Source organism: Paroedura picta, chromosome 14 (assembly GCF_049243985.1).
Source record: "Paroedura picta isolate Pp20150507F chromosome 14, Ppicta_v3.0, whole genome shotgun sequence".
Lineage (NCBI taxonomy): Eukaryota > Metazoa > Chordata > Lepidosauria > Squamata > Gekkonidae > Paroedura > Paroedura picta.
In genome coordinates, this window is record NC_135382.1 from 9,532,865 (window position 1) to 9,549,507 (window position 16,643).

At 46.8% G+C, this 16,643-nt stretch overlaps 1 protein-coding gene across 3 annotated transcripts in view; it reads right to left on the reverse strand.

Annotated features, from left to right (window-relative positions):
- Positions 1–16,643, reverse strand: part of SORCS2 (sortilin related VPS10 domain containing receptor 2) — a 202,665-nt gene that overhangs the window by 74,718 nt on the left and 111,304 nt on the right. For all 3 annotated transcript variants that reach the window (XM_077310865.1, XM_077310866.1, XM_077310867.1), the window contains exon 4: positions 261–425. In XM_077310865.1, the coding sequence (XP_077166980.1) occupies positions 261–425 (165 nt within the window). The remainder of the gene's footprint in view (positions 1–260; positions 426–16,643) is intronic.

Here is a 16,643-nt window from a genome sequence, read left to right on the forward strand (position 1 = left end):
AAAGCAAATGAAAAGAAACCAAGCAATGAGAATGAGGAAAAGCCCTAAGTATGCACAGGACTGGAGCCCTTTAGTGTCATTCTAAACAGAAATGCACCCTTCCAAATCCTTTCAAATCTATGTGCTTAGAGGAGGTGACTGTTGAGCACTGCACTGAAAGGGATCTTAACCATATTTGTCTTAGCTTCTTAGAAAATATTTCAACAATCACATCTGGAGGTGATGCACATAAAATCCCATGATGCTTTTGAACTTTTTACCTGTTCTTCCGTAGTGAAGGCAAGCACTTTGTCTTCCTGCTTGGGATGAAAAATCAGTGTTTCGACAAAGAAATTAATGGGCTGCTTTTGAAAAGTAGCTCCTTCGTCGGTGCTAATGAAAAGACTCTGTTCCCGGACATTTTGGGAGGAACTTACAAGAATTATCTGTAAAATTAAAAGAGTAACAGATCAACAAAGGTCATATATTATATGCAGATATCTTTTCTATATATAGATAAGAAGCAAGGGGATGCAAAAGCTGATAAACATGCATACTCTGAGATTTCCAAAGTATACAGAGTTCAGTCTAGTGCCAAACCTCAGAGCACGATTCCAATTTTATGTACTGGTCCAGAGAACACAACTATTGAACCATTCTATTTATAACAAAAATCTTTACAGTTACAGTCTTGGAAAATCTCTGTGTTTTCTCCATAAAATCCTGGGAATTGAAGTCTGGTGAGGAGCCAGATACCTTCTCCTTAAATCAGCAGGAAATAATTTGGGTATACCTGAATCACTTGAACCTCTGTATCAGTACAGGGATTCAGATTCAGGTGGTTTGAGCACAACCAAATCAATTGGGGCTCCAAGGCATTTAAATGGACACAGATGTTTGTTGGGTTCAAACTGCCCAACAGCCAGGGCTGTACAAGGAGAGTGATTCACTTTGGGGCCCCTCCACAGAGCCTGACAGCCAGCTGATCCAGGGAGAAACTTCTCTTCCTGGCTCACTTGGCCTGTGTGGGAGGGGAAATTGAAAAGGGCCACAGCCTGCCCTGCACAGCCAGCGCTCATCCTGGCTCTGTGCTGCCTGGGAAGGGTGGGGTGCATTTAAAGAGCCTGCCAAAGAGCCTGTTTGGTGCTCTCTTCCCAGGCAGAGCTGGCTCTGTGCTGCCTGGGGTAGCTCAAGGGAGCATTTAAAGAGACCACAAAACACTTCCTCCTTGCTCTGCGCTGCCTGGGCAGGGAGGCGGAGCATTTACAGAGCCTGCCAGCTGATTCTTGAATCAATTGAATCAAGCCTGAATTGGGCTTCTCTGATTCAGCTGATTTAAATTGATGGGATGTGTAAATCAGCTCCGATAAGCCCGAAAAGTACTCGCCAGCACTGATTCAAGCATTTGGGGGCTTATCCAAGGCAAATCTCCCATCCCTAGTCTGGATCTAGAGCACCCTAACATTCTCACAGCCAGCCAAGATGCACAACATTGATGGCATCTCCAAGGACTTATTGTCAGGATTCCACTGGCATGCTGCATGTGAACTCAGATTGCCATTGATGGGGGGAACTGAGGAACAAATCTGCTTCATGAACCACACAACATAGGAGTGAACAACACCAGTGAAGAAAGATATATAATACTCTCTGAATGTGTGTTCTGTATATTTGATGTATTTGCAACCACTGAAGAAGACTGCAGAAGCTGAAACATATCTGTTTTTATTTTATGTGGTTCATAGAACATATTCATCCACCAGGAATGCTTGTAAATTGTACAGTCTGATATTCAGATGCCAAATGTTTTTAATTTTATATGTGCAAATGTATAATAAATATTTTATTTGTTGTAGCTTGACCCTTTCGACAAAACTGGAAGAATACGGGTTGCATTTGTTCCCTCTTTTGTTGTTTGCTTGATTTAGCTACCCTCAACCTCAATCTAAGCCAGGGGTAGTCAAACTGCGGCCCTCCAGATGTCCATAGACTACAATTCCCATGACCCCCTGCCAGCAAATGCTGGCAGGGGCTCATGGGAATTGTAGTCTATGGACATCTGGAGGGACGCAATTTGACTACCCCTGATCTAAGCCCACATGAAGATGAGATTCTTGGATGACACCAATCCCTTTTGAAAAGCCACCCCCTCCCCACACTGAAATATCCTCATGCATGTCATGACCACCCCCCTGTTGTAAAAATGCCCACGTGACTTTTCCACATTTCATTAAGGCTCCTGGAGATTTCTACAGTTCTTCTGTACACCACACACACATGGACACACACACGGCAGCTTTCCCCTGAGTGTCTAGCACTGCCATACCCAACAAAAGAAAGAAACGGGATGCTTCTTAACTGGTAATTAAATTAGGAGTTCCAGAAATAGACTACGGCTGGGACTGCTGCCAGAAAAGAAACAGAGATGAGGAGGAAGACACTAGACCAGAAGCTCACACAACAGAGGAAATAAAAGAATGAATACGAATAACATGCAACCCTTCATATATATCAGAGGAAGTCCTGCAACATTCAAAGAAAATATGTGTACCTAATAGGTGACCTATGTGAAGAAGTAAGTAAGAAGAAGTGGGGGAGAAACAAGAAGTACAGCCTGCATGGCACCGGTTCTCTACAGCCGTAATGCCGCGACCCCAACTACGGCGGCAGCAGGGGCAGCGCATGCGTGCAGGCGCGTGTGCAAGCGCACAACGATCTGGAGGTGGCGTGGAGGTGGCCAGTGCCATAGCTCCACCATCACCGGCTGCCACCACCCGCCACTGCCAACCTCTCCTGGGGACCCCATGGAAGGGGCCAGGTTGGGACCCCAAGGTCGAGAAATACTGCTATATGATATAGTTACAGTGATAGAGTGGTTAGAGTAGGGATTCCCAACCTGAGGTCCATGGCTGACCATTGGTCCACGGTTTTTCCCCTCCTCCCTTAATGGACTCAGTCACAAGCTAGGAACCAGCCACTTCCATTGCCCCCGTGGCCGCCTACCAGGGAGGGGGTGGAACATGCATGTCTACTCCCCGCCTTAAACTGCACCCTATTTCTCCTCTCCCCAAACCTCCTTGAGTCTGCGCATTATGGCAGGTGATGATGTCACTTCCAGGGAGATGGCAGGGAGGCGTGGCCAGCTGACATCACTTCTGGGGCTTCTTTGAAGCCTGAAAACTTATTTCAGGGGCTCTTTTATAGTCAAAAGGTTGTAAAAGAATGTGTTAAGAGTGTCAAGCTAAGGGCTTTCCCACCTTCTCATTTTTCTCGTTAGTGTGTTCCCATTGCTTTGAGGTTGTTTTTTTTTCCCTGTTCTGCACATATTTTTATCCCTATAGTGGATGATTCATTATTACATCACTTTATGAGCGGCATAAAACCCTGCAGTGTAAATCTTCAGGGAGATATACCGTCCATAAAGTGGTAAGCCCTCTTAGATGACATCCAGGCTCTGTGTCCTCACGTCTCCCATGAAGTTGTGGATGCCATTTTAAAAATGCCATGAGGAAGGGTTGACAAATTCCCCCTGGCCACTAATGGGGGAGGGGGGATAAGGTTGATAGATCCAGGTTGGGAAACTCCCGGAGATTTGGGAGTGGAGGACCTCAGTGGGGTACAATGTCATAGGGTCCACCCTCCAAAGCATCCATTTTGTCCAAGGGAACTGATGTCTGTAGTCTGGAGATGAGCCCTCCAGGTTCCACTTGAAGGCTGGCATCCCTATTGTGAAACCTCATGGCATTTTAAAAGCATTTTGAAATGTCTGTGGCTTCCCTATAGCACAGGGGTAGATAAAATAGATAAAATTGAAAGGGTACAGAGGAGAGCGATGAAGATGATCTGGGGCCAAGGGACCAAGCCCTATGAAGGTATGTTGAGGGACTTGGGAATATTCAGCCTGGAGAAAAGGAGGTTGAGAGGGGACATGATAGCCCTCTTTAAGTATTTGAAAGGTTGTCACTTGGGGGAGGGCAGGATGCTGTTTCTGCTGGCTGCAGAGGAGAGGACACGCAGTAATGGGTTTAAACTTCAAGTACAACGATATAGGCTAGATATCAGGAAAAAGTTTTTCACAGTCAGAGTAGTTCAGCAGTGAAATAGGCTGCCTAAGGAGGTGGTCAGCCCCCCCTCACTGGCAGTCTTCAAGCAAAGGTTGGATACACACTTTTCTTGGATGCTTTAGGATGCTTAGGGCTGATCCTGCGTTGAGCAGGGGGTTGGACTAGATGGCCTGTATGGCCCCTTCCAATTCTATGATTCTAACCTGTGGTCCTCCAGATGTCCATGGACTACAATTTCAACGTTCCACAGGGCCTGCAAGATGGAGCTCTTCCGTCAGGTTTATGGTTGAGGCTGGGGCTGCTGGGGTACATCAACTGCTCTCCCCTGGGCTTCTTGAACGTCATTGACCTCCTTCTCCTCCACCCCACCTTTTTTAGGAATGGGGGTAGGAAGGGGATCTTATTATTGTGCCGCCATGTTGTGACATTTTAAAGTCTTTTAATGGGAGTTTTAATGGGGTTTTTAAGACACTGTAACCCGCCACGAGCCATTTGGGAGTGGCGGGAAATAAATCGAAATAATAATAATAATAATTCCCAAACGCTGGCAGGGGCTCATGGGAATTGTAGTCCATGAACATCTGGAGGACCACAGGTTGACCACCCCTGCTATAGCAGACACAAGGATACTGTCTAGGGTTGTGCACGGCGGCATCTGAATCGGCTGTTTCAGGGCGACGCATCCAGCACCGCGCCGTGGGGGGGGGAGGGGAGGCACGGGCGCCGGTGCGTAACTCGGTGCACACAGAATTTCAGGCCAGAAACAACAGGATTTTCCTAGTGATCATGTCTTTATTTGTATTGTTCAGCTTCTATCCGGCATCTTCTCAAGGCAACGGACTAAGCCGAGAAACATGCAAATCAATTATACTCAATACGGGCTTCTCAACATGGGCTCAAAAGCAAAGCCAAAGAGCAAATCTCCAGATGTTTTCATTTTTAATCAAAAGGGGGCAGTGGGAGGCTCAGGATTCTAAGCGAGCAGCAATTTTCCGAACCAACCCCCCCCCCACACACACACACACACTCACAGAGACACACATGGTCTTCTTGGAAAACAGACAGACAGCTGCATTTCTCCTCAGCAAAACCAGCGGCATCTTCAGAGAAAGTGACGGAAGTCAGGAAACCAGCTGGGCCAGAGCTCTGATCCCCTTCGGAGCCCCCCAGAGTTGCTACTCAATGAAAAATGGAAATGCTGCAGACCTCCAAACGCTGAAGGTATGCCCATGTTCCACTCCAAGAGAGAGCAGACTGAGACTTGCGACGAAGATTCCTTGCTGTGTCTATCACGGCTAGGGTTGGGTGCTTCGGCGTCCGAAGCGGCCGTTCCCACCCGGAGCACCCAGACCTTATCACTGCATGCCAATTTGGATTGTGCACGCAAGGATTCATGGCAGCAACGATCCCAGTTACATTTGGAAGCAGGCAAAATTCGTTGCCAGGCTGATGGGGAAGCAGCACGATCGCACTCTTTGTTGTCTCACACATCTTTCCGATTAAAAGCCAAGGCCAACCCATGGGCAACAAAATGAAAATGTCAACTAATGGGCATGAGAAGGCAAGGCATAATGTCCTAACTCTCTTCATTCAAGTCTCTTCTGCGCTGTGTGCTACACCACAAGCACGATAACTCACTGGCAGTCTTCAAGCAAAGGTTGGATGCACACTTTTCTTGGATGCTTTAGGATGCTTTGGGCTGATCCTGCATTGAGCAGGGGGTTGGACTAGATGGCCTGTATGGCCCCTTCCAACTCTATGATTCTATGATTCTAACTCCAAATGGCGGCAAGGTAAGTGAAACTCTGTGGATTCTTGATGGGCCTGGAAGGGTTTCCTAAGTTGGTGGGAATTAATTAATTTTAATGTGTTTTTAAAATTTGTTAAACACTTATCAGGTGATATGTCCATAAATGGTCATGTTGACCCACCTGCCCCTCCCAAAATGGCCAATGATGGACTTAGAAGGGACAGGGAGGGGAGGGGCCCTGGGTGGGCATGTACCCAACCATATTCCGCACAAGCACACCACTTCTGGGGTTTCTCGACGAATGCTTCAGGGGTTTCTCAATGGTTAAAAGGTTGAGAGAGGCTGCTCTAATACCTCTGGCCTCTAATACCAAAGGGCCACATTTTGAAAATTACATTGATTTAATGAATTGGCAAAACATGCAGTAGTGCCCTTGAAACGTTGTCAAAATGCTGCTGAGACCAATGATTATGCTTCTCAAGGCTGTAATGGGATATCTCAGTTAAATTACGTTGCCCTTGGCCATGTGAATGCTGGAATTCACACAGAAATGTTATCAACTCCTTGAGGGAGCGTCTCTGAATAGCTCCTCAGCTAGTTAATTTAACTGCCACCAATTGTGTGCCCACAAAACCAGTGGTCAAGAAGGTGCTTTTGACTTAAACAACAGACTCTCCCTTTATGATGGTTAAAAATGAAAACCTTTCTCCTGTTGCACCAAATTACTCCCATTTCAGTGTTTTGCGACATGACTGTTCAGGCCCTGGCTGCTAAAGGAAGCACAAATCAGCCCCTTGTGATAAATGATAGAAGGAAGCCTCCTCCGGGGTTTCGTGACAGCTTTGGAAGGATTTCCCAAATGAGTAGGAGTTATTTTTTAATATACTTTTAAGATTGTTAAATATTTATCAGGTGATACGACCATGTATGATCCTGTCGACCTGCCCCCTCCTCCCAGGGCCAATGATGGGCCTGGAGGAGTGGGAAGGTGAGGGGCCCTGGGAAAGCATGTACAAAGCTTTACTTCCCAACCGTATTCTGCACAATCGCACCACTTTTGAGGTTTCTCGTTGCTGAAGAATGTTTCAGGGCTTTCTCAACAGGGGGAAAAAGTGGAGAAACGTTGGCCTACAGCGAGGCCAATATCTAACTCTTTAAAGAAGATAACTTGTTCTGCTAATGATCAAAGTTTCTTAAACTATGAATTGCCCATTTGATTTGTATTAAAATGGAATATGGGGGAGGAAGTGGTCAGATTTTCTCTGAAGAAAAATAACATGACAAAAAAACCCGTGGAAAATTAACATGATGACTCAAGAAGCTTCAACCAGTCAGGCACGGAGCTCTTCCTTGATGTCGTGGGTGGGTGGTCCATGGCCCTTCTTGGCTGCCAGAGGTGAATCACCACATGATTCCGACATGCTACTGAATGAGGGGACACCCGGGTGGCGGCGCAGTTCTCCTAGAGCTGTTTTCATGCAGCAGTTTTGTTAGAACTCTCTCAGCCCCACCTGCCTCACAGATGGGAAGAGGAAAGGAAAGGTGGTTTGTAAGCTGCTTTGGGACTCCTTCAGGTAGTATAAAAAGTGCATTAAGAAACCAGCTCTCCTCTTTTCTTCCTTCCTTAAAACTTGCTATTCCAAGGAGTCCCTAAAGAGGGCAGCATTCAATTTCCCTTTGTATATTTCCAGTCCTTATTCCCCACAACTCCACATAACCATGCTCCTAATGTAGAAATGATAAAAACTGCGCAAGGGGACTCCTTTCTGTGGGTTTTTGACGGTCCTGGTAGGAGGGCGCTGAATTATTAACTCATTTGTAAAATATAATGCAGGAAAATGTTGGAAGAAGTTTAGCTGTGGTCATTTATGAGGGTATCCTACCAGGCAGTGGTAGTCAACCTGTGGTCCTCCAGATGTCCATGGACTACAATTCCCATGAGCCCCTGCCAGCATTTGCTGGCAGGGGCTCATAGGAATTGTAGTCCATGGACATCTGGAGGACCACAAGTTGACTACCCCTGCTACCAGGTAAAAGCCCAATCCCGAACTCAGCAAGTGGCGTGAAGCTAGTCCAATGGGACTTCTCTGCCTCCCCCTTCTGGTTGCTGCCAAATTATCCCCCTCCCCATTTCTGCTCTTTGGAATCAAGGGACTTCTGGAAACAGAGTGGAGGGGTCCACAAAAGGCAGCCGCCTCTCCTCCACCAATAGAAATACGCCAATGACACGGTGCCTTCAGATCCATTCCCTTGGATCACTGGCCAATCCTTGTGTCAGTGGAGAGTATATGGAAGCCAACTGGTGCCCCAGCACTACAGACTGGTCTGCTTGGTCAGCTGTGATGGGCTCCACCATCATCGCCTCACAATGGCTATTTGAACCCAACAGGCCTGTGAGTTCAAATATGAGCTTGGTGTATTGGTTAGGAGCATGGACTTCTGATCTGGTTTGATTCCCTCTTCCTCCACATGCAGCCAGCAGGATGACCATGGGCTCTTCACAGCACTGATAGAGCTGTTCTCACAGAGCCCTGTCAGAGCTCTCTTAGTCCCACCTACCTCGCAGGGTGTTTGCTGTGGGGAGAGGAAGGGAAGACAATTGGAAGCCACTTTGAAACTTCATCTGGTAGTAAAAAGTGGGGTATAAAACCCAAGTCTTCTTCTTTTTGTGCTTCATCAGCTGATGCAATTCAACTGGAGCTGTGATCTCCATTGCACCACTAGTTAGAACAGGGGTATCCATCTTTGGAGATTTCTAAACTGAGGCTGGAAAGTCATCTGACGGAGAGGCTGATTCTGTGAAGGTTCAAGGGGTGGCAGGTGACAGTGGATGAGCAATAGGGTTTTGAGCGTCTTGCATTGTGTGGGGGTTGGACTAGATGACCCAGGAGGTCCCTTGCAACTCTACGATTATATGAAATAGAAGTCTGGGGGCACATTAGAGAGGGACAACAGTACTACCCCTATGAGTTCTCATGCGTCAGAACTCACTTCTTCAGCTACCTCTCAGCTCTGACTCACAAACGTTATGCAGGAATGGATATTTCTAGTCTGGTGCTGCCAGACTGTTTATTTTTGTTTTGGCAATTAAACAATCAACTGTATTATATTAAATGACCATATTCTTTTGGTCTTTTATGTATTCATATAACTTGGTCTGAACGACTGTAATAAAGTTTGCATCTCAATCTGATCAACTAGGATTTGATATGCGATCACCTGCTGCCTATGTGTTGTAAGGGATGGTTTTATGGGTTTCATTGTATTTTAATGTTTTTATTGTTGTGAACCGCTGCGAGACCACCGGAAGAGCAGCAGCATAAAAATAAAATAAAATAAACAAACAAACAAACTGTTGTCTTGGATTTAGGGTAACCAGGTCTTTCCTGGCCATTGGCTGGAGACAGTGTATGTGTGTGTGTGCGCGTGTGAGTGAGGTGGAAGGAGATTGTGTGTGTGGGGTGGCCACTTCCAGGCTGAGGGATAGAGAATTGGAAATGGAGCCCGGGGAAGATAGGGACCTCAGTGGGGTACCATGCCATCGCATCTCCCTCCAAGGCATCCATTTTTGCCAGGGGAACTGATCTCTGGAGATGAGCTACAATTCTGGGAGAGGCCCAGGCCCTACCTGGAGGCTAATGCCGAGAACCAAAGGACCTGCCAGCTGCGTGAAGGTGCAGGATGAGCCAGAACCGGATGCAAATCCATAATCCGTTTTCAAAACCAAGACTTTCAAGAGAACTGTGATTAGCCCAAGGCCACGTAGCTGGATGCATGTGGAGGAAGAGAGGGGAATCAAACCCAGTTCTCTAGATTACAGTCCGCCGTTCTTAACCACGACACCGATGAACATACACGTGAATGAACAAGCCAACAGGTACTTTTCAGTGAAAGCAACAGGATATTTCCTCTGACTAAGCCAGCTAAACAACAGTTTGGGGGTGAGACCCTGGGGAGGGCTCCAATCCACCACAGGTACCCCTCCCCCCCAATCAGCAGCACAGTGGGAGGGGCCGGGTATATCTGGCATAGGGCGACCAAGTTCTTTGAGTCGGCCCCAGGAATTGCCAGTCCTACCCAGGAGGCCTTGGGAGGGGCACAGACAGACCACATGGCTTTCCTCAAGGGGGGCCAGCAGTGCACAAAGTGGCCACTGATTTCCGTTCAAATCAAGTGGATTTAGGAGCAGTGGTCCGTAACAATCCTCCCTGGCTGAATTTCAACTCCAGTTTGAGGGTACTGGGTTTCTACAACAATTAATCAAGGAAGAACTTTGTAACATTGAAAGGAAGTTGTAATTAATGCATCAATGCAAAAAAAAAGTCAAAATAATGCTTAAAAAAACACCCTACAGCAACAATTATTTTTAAATGTGTTTATTTTTGACACTGTTATCCTTCTCTTGCGTAGGAGTGCCAGAGCAGTCTTCTGGCAAGATTTTTAAAAAAAGTACTTTAAATCATGTGTAAAGGAAAATGTATTATTCACACAAGGGACTGGTTTGGAAGGCATTTATTTTATTCTAACGCCACAGCAGAAATATGCAACGGAAGTTCAACAGTTTTTATGGGACCTAAAGAAAAATCACTTCAACAATACAAAGTTGTTGTTGTTGTTGTTGTTGTTAGAGAAAAGGTGTCAAGCTTTGAAGGAATTTCTTTATTTTGGTCTTGTTTTTAAATTGTGCAGAACTGATTAGCCTTTGTACTTCTGTGAACAATAAATAAAATATCTGTTTTTCAAGCAAGCCAGTTTCAATATCTTTATATGTCTCAAAAGGATTACACTGCTTTTTTCTTTCTTCTACAAAATATGTTCTCAGCTTCCCAGAATTATCCTTGCCCCAAAACCGAATGGCCCACACCCCGCTGCTCTGCATGCCAGAACTCTCCCCCCGTGTGGCTGCCTCTTCCACTGGAGGGAAGCAGCATGGATGGAGGCTCAGTGGAGCATCAGAATATCAGAATACCAACGCAACGGTGGCACATGAATGGAGCAGGACAGAGGGAACAGATTAGAAATGCTACTTTAGCTGCATGGGGCCTAAACTGAAAATGTATGTCCTACGGTAAATATCTGCAATTGTCATCAGCATTCTGGAAACACAACTTCTTAATGCACTTCTCCAAAAGGAAAATTAGGCTCCATTCCACACAGCGTTAATGTAGCCGAAGTGTTGCCATTGTGTAACGCTATATATTTCTCATTATTCACAACATCGTACACAGTCAGCAACACACCTGCAACACTCCCGCAAAAATCGCTTCATTGTAGCGAGTCTCTTGAGAACAACCTGCAACACATCCGGAAAAGACATGTGCGTTCACAATGTAGCGATAGAAAGAATGTCCCTCCCTAATCTCTTGCACCCATGCTTCCGGTGTCGCGATCGCCATTTCCCCCCCCTTAAACCAGGAAAAGCAACGAATAAGCATTGCTTCTTTGGCTGAAATCACTCCACAAGCAAGTGTCTGTACAGTTTCCAAGCACAATACAGCCCACCACCCCACCCGCCTTCGATACTGCCCATAATTTCAGCCAGGAATAGCGGGGGGGGGGGGATTTTTTTTTCTTTAAGAGCGTGCAAACGATTAAGCGCCAGCTCCTACGCCAGCGGAAAAGATCTCTCTGATACATGGAAGTAACGAATATGCGTTGCTACTGGTGTTCTTGTTCACCTTTAACACGAACACAACAGTTAATTGGCTGTTCTGGTTGATTGACGGATAGGGGCGGGAGGAAGCATGGAAAAATATTGACTCCTCTGCTGCGATTTCAGCGAGACCGGAAACTTGTGCGTTAGGGGAACAGTGCTAGTGGGAGAGCCTTTTTTTTCGATAGAAAGGGCTGTGTGCATTACTGCGACCTGCCACTTTTGCCTGCAGCGCTTTTCAATAGCGCTCAGAGTTAGCGACATTGCCCTTTGTGCGGAATTGCCCTAGGTTTCCCCCCGGTTGTGCTGTTTTTAGAAAAAGAGGGGGGCTTTTTGCACGGCTTCAAAATAGCACAATGGTTGCTAATTGAAAACGCTACTAATTTGCCTTAACGCACGACGTCGTAGACAATCTGCAACACTCCTGAAACCAATCAGCAAAAAGTGCTTCGTTGTAGCGCTTTTAGGGGAATCCAAAAAGTGGATTCACCCTCCGGAAAGCGATACACTCCTGCAACCAATCTGCAACAGTAGCGAAAAAGACCTGTGCGTTCCCATTGTTGCGGTTTCTTCAAAGTCCCTCCTCCTGAGCCTGTCCTCCAAACTTCCGGCGAAGCGATCGCCATTTTTTTTCCCCCGAGCGAGTGGAGATCAACGCACCGGCAAGCCTCCGTTTAGCCAATGAGGCTTCCCAGGCTGCAGTCCCTCCTCAGAGCTGTTTACAGTCACAAGAAGCCCGCAGAAGCCCGTTTGCTGATGTATTTTCCCTTTATTTTTCACACTGTTTCGGCTGAAAATCGCGCCCGTGAGGGGGGGGAGGGGGGGATTTTTTTTCCCACTCCGAGGCAGCGTGGCCACGATCAAATGACAGCTCAAACAGAGGCTTCCCGGCTTCAGTCCCTCCCCTTCAGTCACTAAGCACACACATTTCACACACACATTTCACACACACATTTCACACACACATTTCACACATTCCATTCAGCCGAAAATCGGGCCCGTGAGGGGGGGGGATTTTTTTTTTTTCACTGTGAGGCAGCGTGTTAACGATCAACCGATCAAACGACAGCTCAAACACCCCAGGCAGCTGGATGGGTCTCTCCGTTGCAACGAATCTACCCAGATTCGTTACAATGGGTCTGTTTTTTTTTAAAAAAAAAACCTTCCTTAAAGGGAAAGGGGCTGTTTGGGAGCATGCTAACGGCTGCCCATTGGCTGCTTGACGGCCAGGGGCGGGACGAGCTTGGAAATAGCGCTTCCTTTCTAGCAATTTCTGCCTAGACCGGAAGCCTGTGGGAAACGCTAAAAAACGCAACTGATTCCACTACAAAGGCAGGTATGCATAACGACGAATTCCACTATTTTAAATGGCGATTTTTCATTCCGCAAACAATTTGCAACAAACATCCCCATGCAAAAAGGCCCAGGGTGTTGTCTTACAGTCACAAAGATGTACAGTAAACTAACAATCTCCCAACACCTTTTATGTATAACATGGCAGAGAGCATCACATTACATTCAGCATCATCTTCCTTTGGGGCCTATATGGTAATTGAAATTATTTTTCAGACCCAGCTGGTCTTCCTCCCAAAATTCCAGTTATAAATCTTTAAACATTACATTCAAACACCATAGCTTGTTCCTCCAAAAGATCTCGTTCCCTCCTTCTATGGCAAGGAATTACTGCTATGATTCATTATTTTATCCTTCCATCATGAGCTAACTATTTTATCCTTTTCCCATGGCACAGAATATGCATGCAAAAAAGACATGCTATATAAGGCTTTCCCAACTTTTTTACCATTGAGAAATCCCTGAAACATTCTTCAGACTTCGAGAAGCCCCAGAAGTGGTGTGATCATGCAGAATATGGTTTGGAAGCATACCTGTGTACATACTCACCCGGGGCCCCTCCCCTCCCTCTGGGCCCTTCACTGGCCATTTTGGGAGGGGGGCAGGTCAACATGACCATATATTGTCATATCACTGGATAAATGTTTAACACATTTTTAAAAAATGAAAAATTAATTCCCACCCATTCAGGAAACCCTTCCAAAGTTGTCAAGAAACACTGCACTATATGTACGCAGGATAAAACTAAACTCTGACTTTTTGATGGCTCATTGCATTTGTCTGCCATTTAGAACCATGTGCCTGTTTGAATAGCAGAGTCAACTCTCACAGCCCCTTGAACCAAATTTTGCAGTCACCTATATTAGCTTCCAACTTCATGGCCTGAGTGCCTTCCTGACAGAACTGCCTAGGCCTGCCTTTGTCCAGCTAGGCTGCTTCACTATTCCTGAAGAAAGCTGATCCAACCACAGTCATGCACATGCCTTGATAATACCCAGACTAGAGTAATGTAACCCATTCCCTATCTGGGGCTGCCCTTGAAGATTGATCAACTGGTATAACACAGTGGTCCCCAACCTTTCTGAGGTTGGGGACCAGCAGGGCATCGGGGCGCGGCCACGCCCACGCATCGGCCACGCCCGCGCATCGGTCCGCGCCCGTGGGCCGCGCCTGCGCATCTGGCCACGCCCGCACGGGCGCGGCCGGCCCTGCTTCCCTCTCCCCGCCCTCCCGCAGTAAGAAGCTTCCCGGGCCGCAAGCTTGCGGCCTGGGAAGTTTTTTTTACTGCGGGGGGGGGGGAGGAGCCGCGGCCCGGCGCCATGGCCTTCGCGGCCTGGCAGCCGGCCACGGCCCGCAGGTTGGGGACCACTGGTATAACATACAGCAGCTAAAATTCTGACTGGAATCTGTCATAAAACCTGCTTTCTTAGTTTCCAGACTTAGAATAATAGAATCACAAGGCTGGGAGGGACCTTCGGGTCCAACCCCTGCAGAATGCAGGAAATTCACAAACTTTTGGTATGGCTCTCTCAAGTCTTAACAGTATGGATCTGCAGCTTGCAGAAAGCCTAGTGACTGATAAATGAGGCCTTCCCCTTGGAGATGGGGTTGCCTGAGGCATCAGAAGCAGGGGCTCATGGGATGGTCTTTTCAGCTGCTTCCTTCTGAATATGGAACTTTCCCCCTCAGGAGTCAAGGCTTGCACAGTCATCGTAGGCTGGTCAGAAAAAGATGAAGACATTTTTCTTCGGGAAGGCAGTTAATTGACTGTTGGACACACTGCTACCTCATTTACTGCATCTTCTGGACAGCTTTCTCATAGTGCTGTAAATGTTTTTAGATTGTTTTTATAACCTCATTATAAGTCAACCTGAACATGGCAGAGATGCAACATCCAAATGAATTAATCAATGAACTGAAAGTATAAACTGAGCAAATTATTTGCACATCGGTTCCCTTCACTGAACTTGGTGTGGATGGAATTCTGGCACTCAATCCATCATAATGGCTACACGTTCTTTCTGCAGGGGTGGTCCAACCATAGTGCTCCGGATGTCCATGGACTACAATTCCCACAAGCCCCTGCTAGCAAGCTGCTGATAGGGGCTCATGGGAATTGAAGTCCATGGAAATCTGGAGAGCCACGGTTTGGCCACGCCAGAACTTGAAGTTTTACAGGAATATATTTGCTGCGTGTTGCTCATTTCCCCTGGATTCAGAGATCAGATTTCAATTTCTGCCACAAAGCAACAAGAGTGATAAAGGGGTCTGTGGAGAATTGCATGTTTTTTTTTTTTTGGGGGGGGAGATGTAGTGGAGGAGACAGTCCTGCAGATACTAAGGTCCCAGACCATTTTGGGCCTTGAAGTTGAGAACCAAAACCTTGAACCTGGTTTGGTTTGATTTTCAATCTTGAGCCAGTGCAGTTGGGAGAGCACTGGTTGAATATGCACCCTCCACCTGGTTCCTGCAACAGCCCAGGGAGCCACAATCTGGACCAGCTGAAATTTCCAGATCAGATACAAGGGTAATACATTCTCCAAGGTAATGGGAATCTTTTAGAACAACTGTAACTTTTAAAATTAAGGCGTTTGCCTTAGGCGAGCATCCACTAGAGCAGGGGTAGTCAAACTGCAGCCCTCCAGATGTCCGTGGACTACAATTCCCATGAGCCCTTGCCAGCGAATGCTGGCAGGGGCTCATGGGAATTGTAGTCCATGGACATCTGGAGGACCACAGGTTGACTACCCCTGCACTAGAGCATGTGTAACAGGAGAGACAGAGAGTTGCTTTTCACAGTTTTCTTTGGGATCCCTTGCTCATTTTGTTGCAGTGCTGAGAGAATGCATGTGGGCATTTTCTTTTTCATAAATGATGTATAACTTCTAATGCTGGTAGTGCTTCTCTGAACCACGCAGACCTCCGCCATATTTGAAATGCTATTTTAAAAGGAGCACCAGGAGAAAGGGAAGGGCCATCCCATGGCAAGGGGCTACTCCCCCAGTGGTGCACAAGTGCAGTGAGCTGTCCTTATGGAAACAAGACACAGGGTTGTGGGAGACACGACACGAGGCAAGGCCTTAGAATGGGAACACAGGGAGGGAAAGCTGAGAAACCTGATCAGCTCAGCAGGCAGTTCCAGCAAACACCAGGTGGTGGCAGTGGATGAATGGACAAGAGGGAGAGAAAAGCCTCTGTGGGTGTTGGGAAAGCCAGGTGAGTGGCACATGCAAGGTGGATATCTTGGACATCAACTGGTGCCCAGATGCTGGGGGAGAGGGAGGACAGGACAGGGCCTTTATGTCAGAGTGCAGCCCTTCTGCCACAGGGTCCTCTCAGTTTTACCTGAACCATGAAACGAACTGAGTAGTAACCTTGGGCCATTCCTTCTCTCTCAGCTAATCTACTTCACAGAGATGTTGTTAGGACAACTCGGGAGGAAGAACCAGGCGCCCCATATTGAGCTTCTTGGAGGAAGGGTGCAATAAAAATGCATAGATAAACAGGCCTGTGGTCCACATATTTTTGCCTTGCTTTACGTACGAAATGCAGAATTTGGGGAGGGGACTGTGAAATTGAGCACGGTTTGATGTCGGGTAAAGGAATTATGCCTTTCTCCATAATCTCCCCCTCTGAGTTGCTTTTCAACTCACTGGAAAAAATTCTGTTTTCTACATGATATTGATCATTTTAATTATGTTTAGCTATATAACCACTTAGAAACATAGACTCATTGAGTTGACAGGGACCTCCCAGGGTCATCTGGTCTAACCCCCTGCAGAATGCAGGAAACTCACAACTACCTGCCCACCCACAATGACCCCAGTTTCATGCCCAGATGATG